A 17,375-nucleotide genomic window follows, 5' to 3' on the forward strand; every position below is an offset into this window, starting at 1 on the left:
ACCCATTTCTGTCCCACTGCAGGGCAAGGGTCTGCTCAACCGAGGGGAGGGGTTAAGCCTTGAGTCCACCACGCTGGCCAAGTGCAAGTTGGGGACTTTGCATGCCCTCAATAAATGTATTAAACAACTTTTAGGCATGCATGCATGTCTATAAAGCTATAAAGCAAAAATACAGGTAAATTGAGAACCTCCATCTTTATTAAAAATCGGCTAAAAATAACCGTAGCACCACAAGGAAAACCATGGCATTTACGTATACATCGAAGTATAAAATTAATCGCGAACAAGTGATATTTATGATCCGATCTGTTTCTATATATTCTCTAGGGGAGATATGAATGATCTTATTATAGCACATAGGGGGTGAAATAGGGGCTGAAATAGGGGATGATCTAGTGGCTTGTTATGTTGATGTATTGTGTAGAATATTATGTTATATTTTTTGAAGAAATATGTTCTTATTTTATGATAAATGGTTTGGATTCTGCAAATGTCTGCAGACGGCATCTGCCATGCCGCAATTTAAAATGTTGAGATAGAATATTTTGAATGCCTTCACAACACTTTTATACTAAACTTTCAGGTAACCTGTAGCTCGATTCTCTACTAGTATCGACTACCGACAACCGGCTTGTCATCGAGAAATTTTGTATGAAAATCTGATCAGCGCCTCTGACGGGTGTCGTAGGAACTATTTTGGCAGTACATTCTAAATGTCACTGTACAGAATCGAGCTACTGTTCTAAAATAATGCTCAGGTAATAAAAACCAACTGAACCAAATTAAATCTAAATGAAACCAAATAGCATCTATTTGGTGTCAAGCAGAAAAAATGTCGTAAAACAAATTTCCGGAATAATCGTTGTACATACATAGAACCACTTTTAAAGTCGATTAAAAATATAAGTAAATTTTTTTTTTCTGGAACATCAAATTCTTAATTTTTTCTTCAGCGATTTAAAATCTTGAATTTCATACTGTTGACATCAAAAACCTGTCAAGTGTTGTTCAAGCTTTCAATCCCATAAAAGGGGTTTTAGTTTAAGGGTCAAGTAAAAAATGTACTGTCTTTTTTCAAAAATCAAACCTCGGAAAATGCTTTTACGCAGACATGCTTTTGTCCAACAACTTAATAGAGAATAAGTTGTCTGATTAGCAGTGATAGCCGAGTGGTATAAGTTGGTACCTCCCACGCAAGTGGTTGCAGAATCGAACCCCAGGCAACACACCGATGACTTTTCGAAGTTGTGTGTGTATTAGAAATGATTTATCACTTGTTCATCGTGATGCAACCTTGCATGCCTGAGAGTTTTTTAGAACAGTTCTTGATGGTATGAAAAGTCCCCAACCCGCAATCGGCCAGCGTGGTGGACTCAAGGCCTAACCCCTCCCTCATTATGGGAGGAGACCCTTGCCCAGCAGTGGGACATGAATGGGATAAATTTATTTAAGTTGTCTGACTAAAGTATTTTTTAAATGATTAAACCACGCTGTAAATTCGTCTAGGCCTTAATTGTGGGTCAATCGTTTTGATTTATCCTACCCAGTTTGATTGGGGTCGTATTTAATTAGAAAATATATTGTGACATACACGACCAAAAAGGGTTGTCTACAAATAATTTAATTTTGACGGCAGACCGTAAAGCAAAAAGTTTATAATTGGTATACTTTCGTGATTAAAAATAGACGTTTGTTCGTTGTGACCAAAGTACTGTGTTTTTGTTCATAAAATTACGCCTCTATCTTCTTCTTATCGTATGGTTAGTGGTCAACCTAGTGTCAAAGTTGTTCAAGCCGCCCGAAGGCCTTTGGCGTGGCTTAACGACTGTTATCTTAATTGACAACAAACGGGACCGACATTTTACGTGCCCACCAAAGCACGAAGACGTCCAACTCAAGTACCACAATGCGGTCACCCATCTATGGAATGACCGCGCCAAGGTTTGCTTAACCCACAGATAGTTTACCACGCGGTGAGCGCAACATCGGGTATGACCTCCAAAACCCCAATCCCATATCTCAATCACTTACATGGGATTCTGTTCTGCGGGATCCTTTTAACAGGATCCTATAATCCCTCGTTGTATTAAAGTTGTTCAAGTTGTTTTACAATTGGCTTAACTACTTTCTTAAGTAAACCTTTTTAGGGTTCAGTACCTAAAAGGATAAATTGAGACCCTTTTCCTAAGAGAGCGTATGCTATGTCTTTTTATATCTCACCTCATAAGGCTGTATCTCATGAACTGTGATTATAAGACAGTTGAAATTTACACAGATGTATTTCGGTTACCACTATAACAATAAATACCAAAAAAACAGAATAAAATCAATATCTAACCCTCAGTTTCTGAGGTACATTTAACGGTAGTTTATCTATTCAATAGCGTTTACACTCATATAAAAAAACGCTATTAAATAGATAAACTACCGTTAAATGTGCTCAGAAACTGGGGTTAAATGGGTTTCAATGCAACAAACGTGATGATTTGCCATTTTTTAAACTAATGGTACGGAACCATTTGTGCTTGAGTTCAACTCACTCTTGGTCGTTTTGTCTGAAGCTTAAGTTTTTCTGCAATAAACGGTTTCAAAGTTAATTTACTCTTGAAAAAGAATAGTTCTTGAACAACTTTAAAGAATTAAATTTTGTTTTAATTTATAGACTGCAAAGTTTATAGTAAAACTAAGATAGGTGTTTATAGTTACTTGCACCTATTAGTAAGTAAGCTTCAGTGGGTTGAGCAATCTTTAACGAGGACATTTTATAGATGGGTGACCCTTTAGTGGAATTTGGGCCAAGTGTTCAGCCGCAAGCAAAATTTACGTCAAAAGCCAACGACTTAAACAAGTTTGATAATAGTTTACTAAACATTTTAAATTTTCCCAGTGTTGGGCAAAGGTTCCTTTCTCGTTCTACATTACCTTGTGTTTTGCAATTTTCTGTTATTAGACATACCAAACTCTTAGTCTCTCGAACTCCCGAACTTCGAAATTCCTTGCATGGAATCTAAATGACCACTCAGCTATCACTGTTCTGACCATAAGATAAAGAGATAAATCTGTCCTTATGGTCAGAATCTTATTGCCATGAAACACAGACTCTAGATCTATTCATCAAAGGATAACTTCTACGTGATATTTGTAGGTTATGAAACACTAAGATGGATGATTGAGAGTAGCGCAGCGATCACCGAAGTAGCTGTCAATTACTTTACAATGAAATGAGGTAGTTCGTGGATATTAGTAGAAAAAAAATTACCGCTTTTAAAATGGAATACATGTAAATATAAGATTTTTAGACTTACAATGGGACGAGAAAACGCGCATTTTTTACCTCTAGTATGACTTTTTTGTACACCTTCTACTTTTTCGTAAAATTCTGCGTGCATGCCCAATATTGCCCAAATACGCACTGACTATTAAGCTTTTATTAACGAATAAGCTTCTGTCCACGACTTCATCCGCGTGATAAAAAAATCCCAGAAAATGTGTCCTATATGTCAATCCAAGTTATAAGATATCAGTGTACCAAGTTTCATTTAAATTTCGTCCAGTACTTTTTGAGCCAATTCGTTACAAACAAATCTTTCTTCTTTATAATATTAGTATAGATGTGACAAACGTTTAAAGCACGTGGAATACTCGCTAAGCAATCGTCATCGGATCATGGTTTTACTCAGTCGCTGCGTTTCCGCTCCGCTCTCCGCTCCGCTACCCTCTCCGTTTATAATCCTGCTAACTAAGTCCACAGCCTAACAAATCTTGTTCCGCGATTCATCTTGTTGTATTTGTGACGTAATAACGTGCAATTTTGTTTGATTGTGAGCATTTTTCACGGTAATTCCCTTGACACGAATATGGGTGGAGAAAATGTATGATACTTATTTAGGTTATCGAGTATTTCACAGTTTTTTTTTAACCCATTACTGTCCTAGAGCTAGGCAAAGGTCTGGCTGGAATTGAAGGAGGGGCTAGGTTTTGAGTTTTTTACGCTAATCAAGGTCGGGGACTTTGAAACCCAAGAAATGCGTTAATTTTTAAGCATATTTCATCAAATTAGTTTAGATCACAACAGTAATTATCTCTAATACAAATAAAACTTTGAAAATATATAATTATTGTAAGTATTGCCTTAGATTTTGACTTTTTTCTACATTCACTTGCGTGAAAAGCCAATTTATTTATGTCTATTTTTTACGATAAAAAAAAAATGTTTTAAAGCAATTAGCAATTTAACAAAAATAAAAAAATAATTTACTTATCTTTATACTCAACGTTATCTAAACTCATTTCACCCTTATCTTAAATAGGTATCAAGATAGAATCATCCCCTAAATATTTTCCTCGTAAAACAACCCTTAAACGCAACGTTAAAGAAGTGATAAAATCTAAGGGATGGGGTAGTTTATGGGAATCTATTTTAGATATTTTTATGTGTTTAAGATTAAATATCGAGAGCAGAGTTTTACCACTGGTCGGTAAACGATCTGTGGGTTAAGCAACCGTTGGCGCGGTCATTCTATAGATGGGTGACCGCATAGTGGTATTAGAACTGGGCGTCTCCGTGCTTCGGAGGTAACGTAAAAACGGTTATCGGTCCCGGTTGTTTTCAATTAAGATAACATTCGTTAAGCCATGTCAAAGGCCTTTCGGGCGGATTGATCAAATGTGCCTTCCGAAGCACGAAGACGCTCAGTTTAAAAATCACTATGCGGTCACCCATCTATGGAATGTCCGTGCTTAAGGTTGCTTAACCATAAATGATGATGGGGCTGATATGACCAGCCCAGTTCCATTTTTATATCAGGTATTACTTCTTATAGAAAAAAATACAATTTTTTTTTCATATGCATGTTGTATATACCCAGCATAATAAATAAAAAGTAATTGATTCTAAAACTGTCAAACACTAACAATTACTAAATAAAATCCACAGGGTGTTCTAATACAATGACAACCGAATCCACGGGGTGTTTCTTTTAATAAAACATTAATTCCTAATCCCTCAAGTCCAGCTCACTTCCGCCCCATATCGATTCTCCCTTTCCTCTCCAAAGTGCTTGAGGCCTGTGTACACAAGCAACTAACACAGTTTGTGCTTAATAACAACCTCCTTGACCCACTTCAATCTGGGTTCAGACCAGGTCATAGCACTACTTCCGCCCTCCTAAAAGTGACTGGCGATATTAGGGCAGGCATGGAGGATACTAAAGTCACCGTGGTGGCTTTGGTTGATTTCTCGAACGCCTTTAATACCGTCAGTCATGATATCCTTCTCGCCATCCTTTCCCATCTTAACATATCTTCCGGTGCGCTGGATTGGTTTTCCTCGTATCTTCAAGGACGCCAACAGTCGGTTCACATCGGTGAATCTTCATCGAGCTGGCGTGAACTCGACACTGGCGTCCCACAAGGCGGCCTCCTCTCTCCACTATTGTTTTCAATTTTCATTAATCTTGTGACTAAAAACCTTCAGGGAGCGTATCATCTGTATGCGGACGACTTGCAACTCTACTCGCAAGGAACAGTGGATTCTATAGCCTCAGTTGTCGCCACGTTAAATAACGACCTCGAGCATGTCAAGTGTTGGTCGATGAAATTCGGCTTGGCTGTTAATCCTACCATATGCCAGGCTATAGTTGTAGGAAGTAATCGTAGCATTAGTAGGTTAGATCATATGCAGGTACCACCAGTTGTATTTAATGGCTCTACCATAGAACTGACCCCTACCGTAAAAGATCTTGGCCTGTACTTGGACTCAACTTTAAGCTGGAGAGCCCAAGTTTCTAATGTTTGTAAAAGGGTCACTGGCATACTGAGGGCTCTTTATCGTCTTAAGAACTTTTTACCTTCTAGGACTAAAGCTATGCTTGTGCAGACCTTAATCTTCCCTCTGATCGACTATGGTGATGTGTGTTACTTTGACCTGAATGCAGATCTCCTCAACAAACTAGACCGTCTTCTTAACAACTGCATTCGATTCATCTTCAACCTCCGCAAGTATGATCATATATCTACTTATCGCTCCCAACTTAGGTGGCTGCCTATTCGTGAGCGTCGTCACTTACGTGCACTCACGACTCTCTTCTCTTTTCTCTCTTCTTCTACTCCCCCAGCCTACCTAACTCCCTACTTTCAATATCTCGCTCCTTGAATACAAAAGGGCCACAAATCGAAATCTATAAATTTTACAGGAGAGCCAAAACAAATTTTTGAAACTGTTTTTTTATAACATTTCATATATTTATTTATTAAATATAAGATGTTAATATATCATTAGATGCGTATTTTTTAGCTCTATCTTTCTACAAAATAAACTTTGTAATAGCTGTTTGATTATCAGTGTGGTTTTCGGCCGAACCGTAGTACAATTGACCAAATATTTCTTCTGAAACAGATAATGGAGAAAAAATGGGAATTTTCACAGAGTCTTCACTCCCTTTTCGTGGATTTCACCAAGGCCTACGACAGCATAGACCGGGAAGCTCTTTATAACATCTTGAGGAATTTTAATATCCCAAAAAAGCTAGTCAACTTGGTCGAAATGGCCACAAACGAAAGCAGGATGAGAGTTCGAGTCCAAAACGAGCTAACAGACGAGTTTACTGTTGTCACAGGACTAAAACAAGGAGACGCCTTATCGCCTATGCTTTTCAACTTAGTTCTAGAGCATGTCCTTAGAAAAGTGCTTTCACTAGACGCAGGGGCAAAACTGAATGGAAAGCATACGGTGATAGGGTATGCCGACGATCTGGCCCTTCTTGGAGAGAGCAGTAGTGAGGTGCAGGAGTCAGCAAAGGTCCTGGAAACGGAAGCTCTGAAAGTGGGACTAAGAATAAGCCACGAGAAAACGGAATACCTCCACATGAAGCGTTACAAAAATACTCGCGTCGCCAGAAATGACCTATATGTTGGAGACACCATCTACAAAGGCGTTTCAAAATTCAAATACTTGGGCTGCACCATAACGGACACGAACACTCGAGAGGAGGAGATCGACATCCGCGTCCAAAATACATTAAGATGTAGCGCGGCCCTGCACAAAGTGTTAGTGTCCGGGCTTCTTAGCCGAAGTACTAAAATACGAATTTATAAAACCGTAATAAGACCTATTCTAATGTATGGGTGCGAAGCCTGGACACTGACACAAAAGGAAGAGAATAAGCTCTTGGTCGCAGAAAGAAAGGTCCTTCGAAAGATCTTGGGCCCCGTGCAGAGACCCGATGGGAGCTGGCGGATTCGCAAAAATGCCGAAATCGAGGAACTCGTAGCCAATCCTAACATCATAGGAGAAATAAAAGCTCACAGACTCCGTTGGCTCGGCCACGTCGAGAGAATGCGAGAAGATCGTAGTGTTAAGAGAGCGTACTTAGGTCGACCGACAGGACGACGCCCTGTCGGGCGCCCAAGATACCGCTGGAAGGATGTAGTGGAGGCAGATCTGAGGGAGCTTCAAGCCGGGGATTGGCAAGAAGTAGCCAAAGATCGGGCAAAGTGGCGTTCTCTCGTGTCGGAGGCCAAGACACATTTTGGGTCGTTGAGCCAACGGAGTAAGTAAGTAAGTAATAGCTGTTACCTATTAAGAGAAAAAAGCATATAAGTCCCTTTTGCATTCAAAATTTGAACCAATATTATGAGAAATATGTCAAAAATTAAACACAGTTTTACAAATAAAAATGGTTAATTGTACTTTTTTGGTAAAAAAACCGTATCAAAAAGTTTAATAATAATTACTAAGTAAAACCATAACTGAATAGACCAGGAAAACATTGTATTAAACAATCTAAATGAAAAAATCTTAACTTTTTATTGAGTAAGTAAAATTATTGAGATCAACTTTGTGCGTAACTTTCATTATTTAGTAAAATTAAACATCAATCATCATCATCAATCAATGGGTAACGTGACGAGTAGACTGAGTGCAGCAGGAGTATTAAAGAAATAAGATAATAGAAAAGGTTTTTGAGTTTTATAAGCCTTTATATTGAGCATTCGTGGATTATTCCAAAGCTTTTGACAGCATTACTCATTCCGCGATAGAATCATCACTCCATCCAAGTCCTACTTAAAGATACTATGTAGTATCGAACCTTCATACATCAAACTCATCAAAGCAATAGACAACAATATCATTCCAAATCCAAAGAAGCGTGAAACAGGGAGACCCGCTATCTCCCAAATTATTAACCAGCACCCTCAGAGAAATTTTCAGGAGCCTGGCGGTGTTATGGCAATCAAAAGCATAGTTGTAAGTGGTAAACAGTTAACAAACCATTGTTTTGTAGATGACATAGTCCTCTTCTCTTTTTCGGCATCGGAACTCGAATCAATGCTCAAAGATCTGAGCACGGCAAACCTTCAGATTGGATTAATTAAGAACCGTACAAAAACACAGGTTATGACCAACAACACAAAACGTAGGGTCGAGGTAGACGGGCACGTCATAGACTATGTCGACGAGTACACTTGCTAGGGCCAGATAACCTCTTTTAACAACCGACGGGACAAAGAGTTGGACAAACGTGTCACAAGTGCCTGAAAGAGATCCTGGTCCAGGAAAGAGCTAATGAAGGGTAACCTTCCACTGTCACTGAAGTGAAAGCTCGTCGACATGTTTATACCTACTACCCGTCCTTACCTACACTGCCCAAACATGGTCCCTTACGGAAAACCAGAAAGAGCCAGAGAGCGATGGAGTATAGTATATTATGCATCAAAAGAACAGATCACGTCCGAAATTCTATACTGCGCTCCCAAACTTGCATAGCCGATGTAAGGGAGAAGACCGCCTGGCAGAAATGGAACTGAGCCGGCCACATTATCCATATGCATTCGGAAAGGTGGACCCGCATATCTACCAACTGGATGCCAGAAGATGGTCATAGCAGACGCGGGAGACTTAAATGGAGATGGCGGGATGATCTAGACGCATTTGAAAAGGACTGGTCGGATCTAGCCCCTGAAAGAGGAATTTGAAAGGAAAGGGTGCCTCTTTACTTTGCCTGCATCAAAATGTATCATTTTATTTTTAAAGTTGTAACGAAAACTAAAATTATTATCATACCAAACGGTCATATTTCTGGCCTTCCCATTCTAGCACGCTAAAAATGATTATTAATTTCCACAATAATTTAATGCAAAAGGGACGTATTTCAAAATATGCTACTGTTATATTACAAAATATAATAACAAATACTAGTGTTTGAATGCAAAACGGTCGTTTTCAGAAATATGGCACTTTTGTATTGCGAAATATGGTAACAAATACTATAGTTAGAATGCAAAAAGGACGTTTTCCAAAATATGGTAGTTTTGTATTGTAAAATATAATCACATTAACTTGAAATTTTGCATCCAACACAGACATATTTTGGATTGTGGCACTTTTTCATGCAACTGACGAGCATTTGCGTTGAATCTCCGGGCGCAACTCACAAAGTGGCTGTTTTGCACTGACATTACCTGTCAAAGTGAGCTAATGCAAAAAGGGCAGTAAGTCAGTGCAGCCAAAATATAAGCAAAAATGATGGGGGTTTTTTTTTTACTATAAAATATAGTCGGTTCAGGTGTCATTTTTGCAATAAAACGATTTTCATTTTTTTTTGAGTTGTGGCCCTTTTGCATTGAAGGAGCGATCTGTGCGACAATCACAACCGTAACCTCCGTTCCTCAAACAATCTTCTTCTTCTATGTCCATCTCACACTTCTGGGTTTGTCAACTCTTCCTTTCCTGTCCAATCGGTTTTATTATGGAATGCGCTCCCTCTTGAAATCAGGATGTCCACTAACCGTCATACGTTTAAGAGCAAAGTGCGGAATCTCTTGTTAAAACAAGTAGCAGAATCGTCACACTCGTCTTAGTTTTTATTTATGTATATTTATTATTCATAATATATATATTGTATAATTCAGTATATAGTTTATTTTATTATTTATTTATGTATATGGGTATATATATGTATTTAATATTTTTATTTGTTAATCATTATGTATGTATAAACCTATCTATATTTAAGTACACGTACATACATGACCTTATTTTTATTTATTGGTAAACCTGGTTCTTAACGTCCTTTATTTTTATTTTTTTAAACACCTACTTCTTTCAATCTCTGCATCACCCTAAGGTAGACTGGTAGATAATGCCTTTGGCATTAAGTCCGCCTATATACACATGTATATGAAGTTTAAAATAAATAAATAAATAAATTACGGCCAATTTGTTAGGAATAAACTAAATGGGTGAAATTAGGGTGTACAAGATAATTAATTGACATCATTTGCAACGATTAAAAGGTAAACGACCTTTGGAAAAAAGAAAAAGTAACGTCCATTTAGAAAAGTTTCGTTGATTTTATTGTAAAAAGTCGAGGCGCCCATAGCCAGTTGCGCTCACCGGTAGGTAAACGATCTGTGGGTTAAGCAATCCTGGGCGCGGTCATTCCATAGATGGGTGACCGCATAGGGGTATTTGAACTGGGCGTCTCCGTGCTTCGGAGGGCACGTTAAAAGTCGGTCCCGGTTGTTGTCTACTAAGATAACAGTCGCCACGTCAAAGGCCTCTCGGGCGGCTTGAACAACTTTGACACTAGGTTGACCACTGACCATACGACGAACGAACGATTGTAAAAAGTTTCTGGGTATTTTTTGCACCTGTTTTATGCAAAAGGTGAGATAGGGTTGCATTTTGTTAATAACTTTGTTAGATTGGTATGGTTAAAAAAGGCTTAAAAAATATCCAGAGTTTTTTCATGCAAAAATTTCGTTTGCGCAGTCAGTCTATACTCTATAGACATCAGTAGATGAAAAAATAGTTCGAAAATATGGTCTCAAAATTCGTGATTTCTGATATAAATTGTTATTTATCAGTTAAATATTATGTTTATTCTTAGCTTAGCCCATTTGAGTTCCTCACTGCTGGGCAAATATCTTCCTCTCTTCACCAATCGTCAAAAACCTACCTTAAAATATTTCGTATCAAGTTTACGAAACAAACGATATTTTGAATTTGATAATTTCAATTATACAGCCACATTAAACGAATACAGAGCGCAAACTTAAAATCATCTAGAGATATAATTTTTTATTGTAAAATTTAATAACACACAAAAATCAGAAGCTTTCAGTATAAAATTCTTCAATAAATGAGCATTACAAGCAAAAACATTGAAAAGACACTATCTGAGTATAATAATAAGAAATCTTTCAGCTGACAGTTTTGACAATACACGAAAAAATGTGATGTCTCATTTTCAGGAGCCCCGAAATTTTTTCTTCAAAAAACCTTACTAAAGTTGACGTTTTGATAGCTGTACTAGATTTGGACCGTGACTTTTTCTGTCTTTTGTGTAAATGATATAAGTCTATGTTCTTTTAAGATATAATATATTATCTTTTACCAAGTTGAATTGTATCTGTATGTAATTAATTATTATTTACGTGTTTTCCAATAAATATCTACGTTGAAGTCGTCTTCCAGTCTCACCGGTTGCAGTTGAATACAGGTGCTTCACATATAGCGACTGTCTATCGGACCTCCACAACCAAGTTACCTGGGTTATAACACGATATCCTTCGTTAAAACTGGTTGTCAGACTTTCAAGTTTATTCTACTGGTAACGACTGTCAAAGATCTTAAGCAATCGTATCTATTAAGTACTGCGTAAGAAATAAATTACAGGACAGGTTTTCAAATTTACGTATTCGCTGTGTCATTCCTTTTTGCATGGAAAATTTGTTGCGGAAATCATTTACCTGGATTCAGCAACACATATGTAATACTTAGTAAATATCCGACACGTGGATATAACGTCACTACATCCGCCTGTATATTGAGTTAATTAAAAACATTTCCCCTCGTCGGACTGTGTGACGTGTTCATTTCCTTCTTGCCAGCCATCTTGGAGTGAGCCTAAGTGAATATATTGTAGGTATACTTATAAATAAATATTATATGCTAACTTCTGCCCCCGGCCCCACTTGCAGGAATAGCGGTAAATAGCCTTTATATCTTAAAAATATAATTTAAATTACATTGCCCAATATATAATAGCTATCTAAATAGCTATCTAAATCGAGCCCTATAGCTATCTAAATTGCTTGAGCGTTTTTCAGCGAATATATTATTTTAAATGAAAAAATATATTAGAGTATAATAGTATATATATACTTAGTAATAATATTTAAAATGATGGAAGAAAGGACCACCAAGTTATAATGATTTTAAACTGTCGCGACTTGTACACATAATAATATTATGATGTAAGGGGTCTTAATCGCGATTGCAAATTAAAGGTTAGAATAGAATACCTTATTTAATTTTGTTCACCCGACGTTTCGATCGAATAACAATGATATTAAGTTATAATGATATAAGGTTTGACGTGTCATTCGCATGCATGCGAAAAGTTAAATAGACATGTATTATAAGTTTTTAACCGTCTGTTATCTAAAAAACTACTCGTATAACACATATATGATTTGATAAAGGTTTTTAGATTATAAAGTTTATAAATTTACTAGCGGACCCGACAGACGTCGTCCTGTCTACACGTCTTTAATTTGAAAATTTTAAACTTTTTTTAATAAGCCCAGTGGACAAAATTGTGAATCTAAACCATTCTCAGATCCTCTTGAACACACACAAAAAATTTCATCAAAATCGATCCAGTCGTTTAAGAGAAGTTCAGTGACATACACACTTACAGAAGAATAATATATATAAAGATTTGAAAACTGAAATTCCGATATTTATATTTTTGTATCATGAAAGTTTGTAGTTTTTTTCAGTTATATACATAATAATAATAACTTGCTATCTATTTTCAGAATTTTTATTAATCAGTCTTTTTTTCTTTGTTTCAGGTAAGTTTCAAAGATCGACTATCAACATTGTGGAAAATCTTCTTAAAGGTATTATGCGGCACTAAAATAAGGCGAATATTTTGAAATAATTTGTAAAATAATTTTGCCAAAAAACGTGGCAATGCTGCCACCATTCTGGGAACGTTCCCGGTAGACAGCGATGTGAAGGAGTACTTCGACGCATAGGGTACTCTCCCTTTCGTTCTTTTTTATTTAGATTTTGTATAATAAATATTAGATACTATAATTTAGTTTAAATATATTTGTAAATTGTAAATTGTAAATATTCTTGTATGAATAATATTTGTAAAATACAATTAATTACTTAAGATCAATACTATATCTACGACTAATTCAAGTTTTGGACAATGTTTATTCTTGCGTCATGTTTGTTTACCGTCTCTCCAAATTTTGAACAAGCTAATTTTGTAGCACGTATATTTAAGTTAATAATTTATGATATTGAGGTCAGCTTCATAACGTCATTATTATTGGACGTGTACCTGATAAACATTTACTGTGAAAGCCTTGTTGCACACATATCAACTCGAATACAGTCAACATTGTGTTACCTCGAGCCATTTGGGAGTACGCGTCAATTAACTTTATGTCTCTGGATAAAATTTGTGGAGAAAAAATTGAAGGAAACACGATTTACTTGAACAGAATTAATATAGCTTTTCATAGCATATGGGATTCATAGCATCTCTCTCTCTTTCTCCCTCTCTGGAAGAGAGGGAGAGAGAGAGATGAGAGAGAAGAAGCCGTAACAAACAGGAGACTGCCCCTTGTATAAGTCAGCAGATGACTGATGCTCGAAATTCTAAATGTTGTATGTCATCAGAGCTGTCTAATAAGTAGTTGAACTATAGCAATAAGCCGCTGCAAAAAATAAAATGTAATTAGTTAAAAGAGATATAGTAAGAAGTATTTAGGATTGAACCATGGAATGCATGGAGAAACCATGTTACATTTCTGACAACTGCGTGTGTTACTGACGTTTTTTAATTGGTTAAAAATTGATTTAGTTATCAATTATAAATAATTACAATTATTGAAACTACGACCAATTCACGAACCCTTATACGTAAAAGAAAAAACTTGCCAGAAGTATTTACCCGACCAATTATTATTTGTTATCGAAACTATTGATCTTTTAATGCCTTCTTATACCTTTATAGAGTTAAAGTTGAGGCCCAAAAACAATAGCTTAATATTCACAGAAGAGGCGCCCGTAGCTAGTTGCACCCACCGGTAGGTAAACGATCTGTGGGTTATGCAAACCTCGGCACAGTCATCCCATAGATGGGTGACCGCATAGTGGTATTTGAACCGGGCGTCTCCGTGCTTCGGAGGGCACGTAAAAAGTCGGTCCCGGTTGTTATCAATTAAGATAACAGTCGTTAAGCCATGTCAAAGGCCTTCGGGCGGCTTGAACAACTTTGACACTAGGTTGACCACTAACCATACGATTAGTAGTAGTAGCAGTACAGGACTCCGATTTTTCCAATCCATATTTCAAACAGTTACGTGTGCTACAACCTGTATCCTATAATTCGGTTGAGCACACAGCCGGGGGCTAAATCAAATACTGCAGCGTCGTAATTCTATGTTTGCTTTGAGCTTATATTTGTGGTTATATACCAGTTATATTCAGTTATTTGGCACGTGGCGTAGTGGACCGATCTGAGGTTAAGCTACGCTCGCTGAGGTTGGTCTGTAGATGGGTGACCATCTTATACATATCTAGTTTATCAGTGTTTTGATAGGTACGTTAAATTGTGGGTCCCGGGAAGTATGTAAGAATCGGAAGTATAGGTATGGGCATAAGACATGGTTTTATGTAAGTATGTTGCTTTGAGCTTATATTTGTGGTTATATACCAGTTATATTCAGTTATTTTGCACACAATATTCCAATGACGCATATGACGGCGCTTCACAAAGTTGTCAATGTCAAGAGTGATTTGACTTGTCAAATGTCACTCTAGCGGAGCGTCGTGTCGATGGTAGCGGGGCGGTCATCTTAACGTCACTTCACAACGGATGACGGCCAGCGCACCACGTTTGCGACGAATCGCTGAATATCTTGTTAATCCGTGTAGATTTTATTATAACTAGTACTGATTACGTAATTGAAAGTGAATGTTCAAGCCTTTAAGCTATAATTTGATTGTCAGCGAGTTTATTTAGTGATAATTATAATTGTTGGAAGAAATTTGATTGTTATTTCGACTCCTCGCCCACTTGTTAAAAATGAATTCTGATAACGACCCTAAAGCGGTTATATCAGAAGTGGGATCGAACGAATCTCGAAATGAGGAAAAGATACCCGAAATAACGTACGCCGAAAAACTTTTGTGTAGCATGGAAACGCTGCTCGCTCGAGTCTTAGCTGTGCAAGCGCCAGTGGTGAGTAATAACCGTTCACCACTTTTGAAATTCGACCCAGATGACACGGAATCAGATATCGATGATTGGTGTAAAGTAACGGAAGTAATCGTGCAAAGTAAACGTCTGGAAGGAGTTGACTTACTTGTAGCCTTAACGGGTGCACTTAAGGGTCACGCAGCGACATGTATCACAAAGCTAAATTTGGATGAAATTACTTGGGAGTCTGTCAAAGAAATGTTAATCGCAAGATTTTCGAAACCCAAGCTTATTCAAGATCATTTTGACGACGTCTTGCGATTCCAAATAGGAGCTAAAGAGACGGCATCCGAGTCCGCTCTTCGTTTATGGAATCTTATCGAGAAGATACCTAAATCGACGATGTGTGAAGAAGTGATTACTGGATTTGTGATATCGGTATTATGCCAGAAGGACAACTTAATACGTCGAGAACTAAACGCACAGACAGTCACGGGTCGTGCCCAATTGTTCCGAATCCTTGGTGGAATATCACTGAAGAGACGTTTGGATGCTGAAGCCCAAGAACCTGAAGCCAAACGAGCTCGGTTGGCTGAAAAATTTCCTGGAAAATGTCATTACTGCGGGTTGACTGGACATCGTATAGCGGAGTGCCGAAAAAGACGTAATGATGCTGAACCGAAAACTCAAGAGGCTTCAAGCTCATCACGTTCTACGGAAAAGAGACCAGTTGTGACCTGCTACGTGTGTGGTCAGTCTGGTCACGTGGCGACTGTCTGTCCAGACAGGAAGAGTAATAGTGGAGCTGCGGTCAAGGAAGTTCACCGATGCGAGCACCGTTCATCCAGGGGCACCCTGAAGACATCATCCGGTGAGATCGTTTCCTTTTTGTTTGATAGTGGATCATCCTGCTCTCTCGTAAAAGAGAGTTTTTGTGAAAAACTCCGGGGCACTGCGCGTGAAGATCTTGTTTATCTGAGTGGCATAGGTGGTAATGACGTAAAATGTACCACTCAAGTTCAAAGCCAAGTGACAATTGATGAACTAACTGTAAACCTCCTTTTTCATGTAGTTCCCGACACTCATATTTCCGATCCTATTCTCGTTGGTAGGGATATATTCGACCTAGGCCTGTGCGTTAAGATTGACAACGATAATCTTGTGTTCTTTTCGAAAGAACAAAGTCATTATTGTGACCTTAAGTCAGACAAGTTGGACTTGTCAAAAATTGACACGGATTTAGAAGGAAAGGACAAAGCATCGCTTATGTCACTTTAAGATAAATATTCCGACTCTTTCGCTAATGGTATTCCGTCTCGACGGGTCTCAACTGGGAAATGTGAAATTAATTTAATAGATCCAAATAAAATCGTACAACGGTGTCCGTATAGGTTAGTGCCAGCTGAAAAACTAATAGTGAGAGAAAAAGTTCAACAATTACTCGATGCTGGGGTTATCCGGGAAAGCTCTTCCCCCTTTGCTAGCCCAATATTGTTAGTAAAAAAGAAGGATAACTCGTACAGGTTATGTGTTGACTACCGAGAGTTGAACTCAAACACTCAGCCTGAACATTATCCTTTGCCACGCATTGAGGAACACATAGATCAGCTTGCCGGGGCTAGTTGGTTCTCCCTATTAGATATGGCTTCCGGGTTCCACGGTATAATGATGCACCCTGATTCTGTAGAGAGAACAGCATTTGTAACGCCCGATGGGCAATATGAGTACCTCGCGATGCCTTTTGGGTTGCGAAATGCCCCATCTGTTTATCAGAGATGCATCACTCGGGCTTTGAGTCATCTTACAGATAAACCGCTCATTTATATGGACGACGTACTGTGTCATTCAGCCGAGATTACTGTTGGGCTAAAGCGGTTAGATATGGTGTTAAGTGCATTAACTAGAGCTGGGTTCACATTAAATCTCCAAAAATGTAAATTTTTGAAACAGAAAATAGACTACCTTGGGTTCTCCCTCCAATCAGGTGAAGTAAGACCAAACTCTCGCAAAATATTAGCGTTGTCAGATTCTCCCCAACCAAAAACGGCTACTCAAGTCCGACAGTTTCTGGGTCTTGCGTCTTATTTTCGCAAATTTATTCCTGAATTTACACGCGTTGTCGGACCGTTGTACCCCTTAACT

General features: G+C 38.0%; 2 protein-coding genes across 9 annotated transcripts in view; both read left to right on the forward strand.

Moving 5' to 3' along the window:
• The window catches only part of Syt7 (Synaptotagmin 7), a 679,167-nt gene that overhangs the window by 565,504 nt on the left and 96,288 nt on the right, over positions 1-17,375 (forward strand). The gene's annotated exons all lie outside the window — the stretch shown is intronic.
• Positions 15,120-16,511, forward strand: LOC142984731 (uncharacterized). Its single transcript, XM_076132488.1, has one exon. The coding sequence runs from the start codon at positions 15,120-15,122 to the stop codon at positions 16,509-16,511; it is 1,392 nt and encodes a 463-aa protein (XP_075988603.1).

This window comes from Anticarsia gemmatalis, chromosome 28 (assembly GCF_050436995.1).
Source record: "Anticarsia gemmatalis isolate Benzon Research Colony breed Stoneville strain chromosome 28, ilAntGemm2 primary, whole genome shotgun sequence".
Taxonomy (NCBI): domain Eukaryota; kingdom Metazoa; phylum Arthropoda; class Insecta; order Lepidoptera; family Erebidae; genus Anticarsia; species Anticarsia gemmatalis.

Coding starts and splice junctions, on each gene's coding strand:
- LOC142984731 (XM_076132488.1), top strand. CDS start 15,120: ATGAATTCTGATAACGACCCTAAAGCGGTTATATCAGAAGTGGGATCG.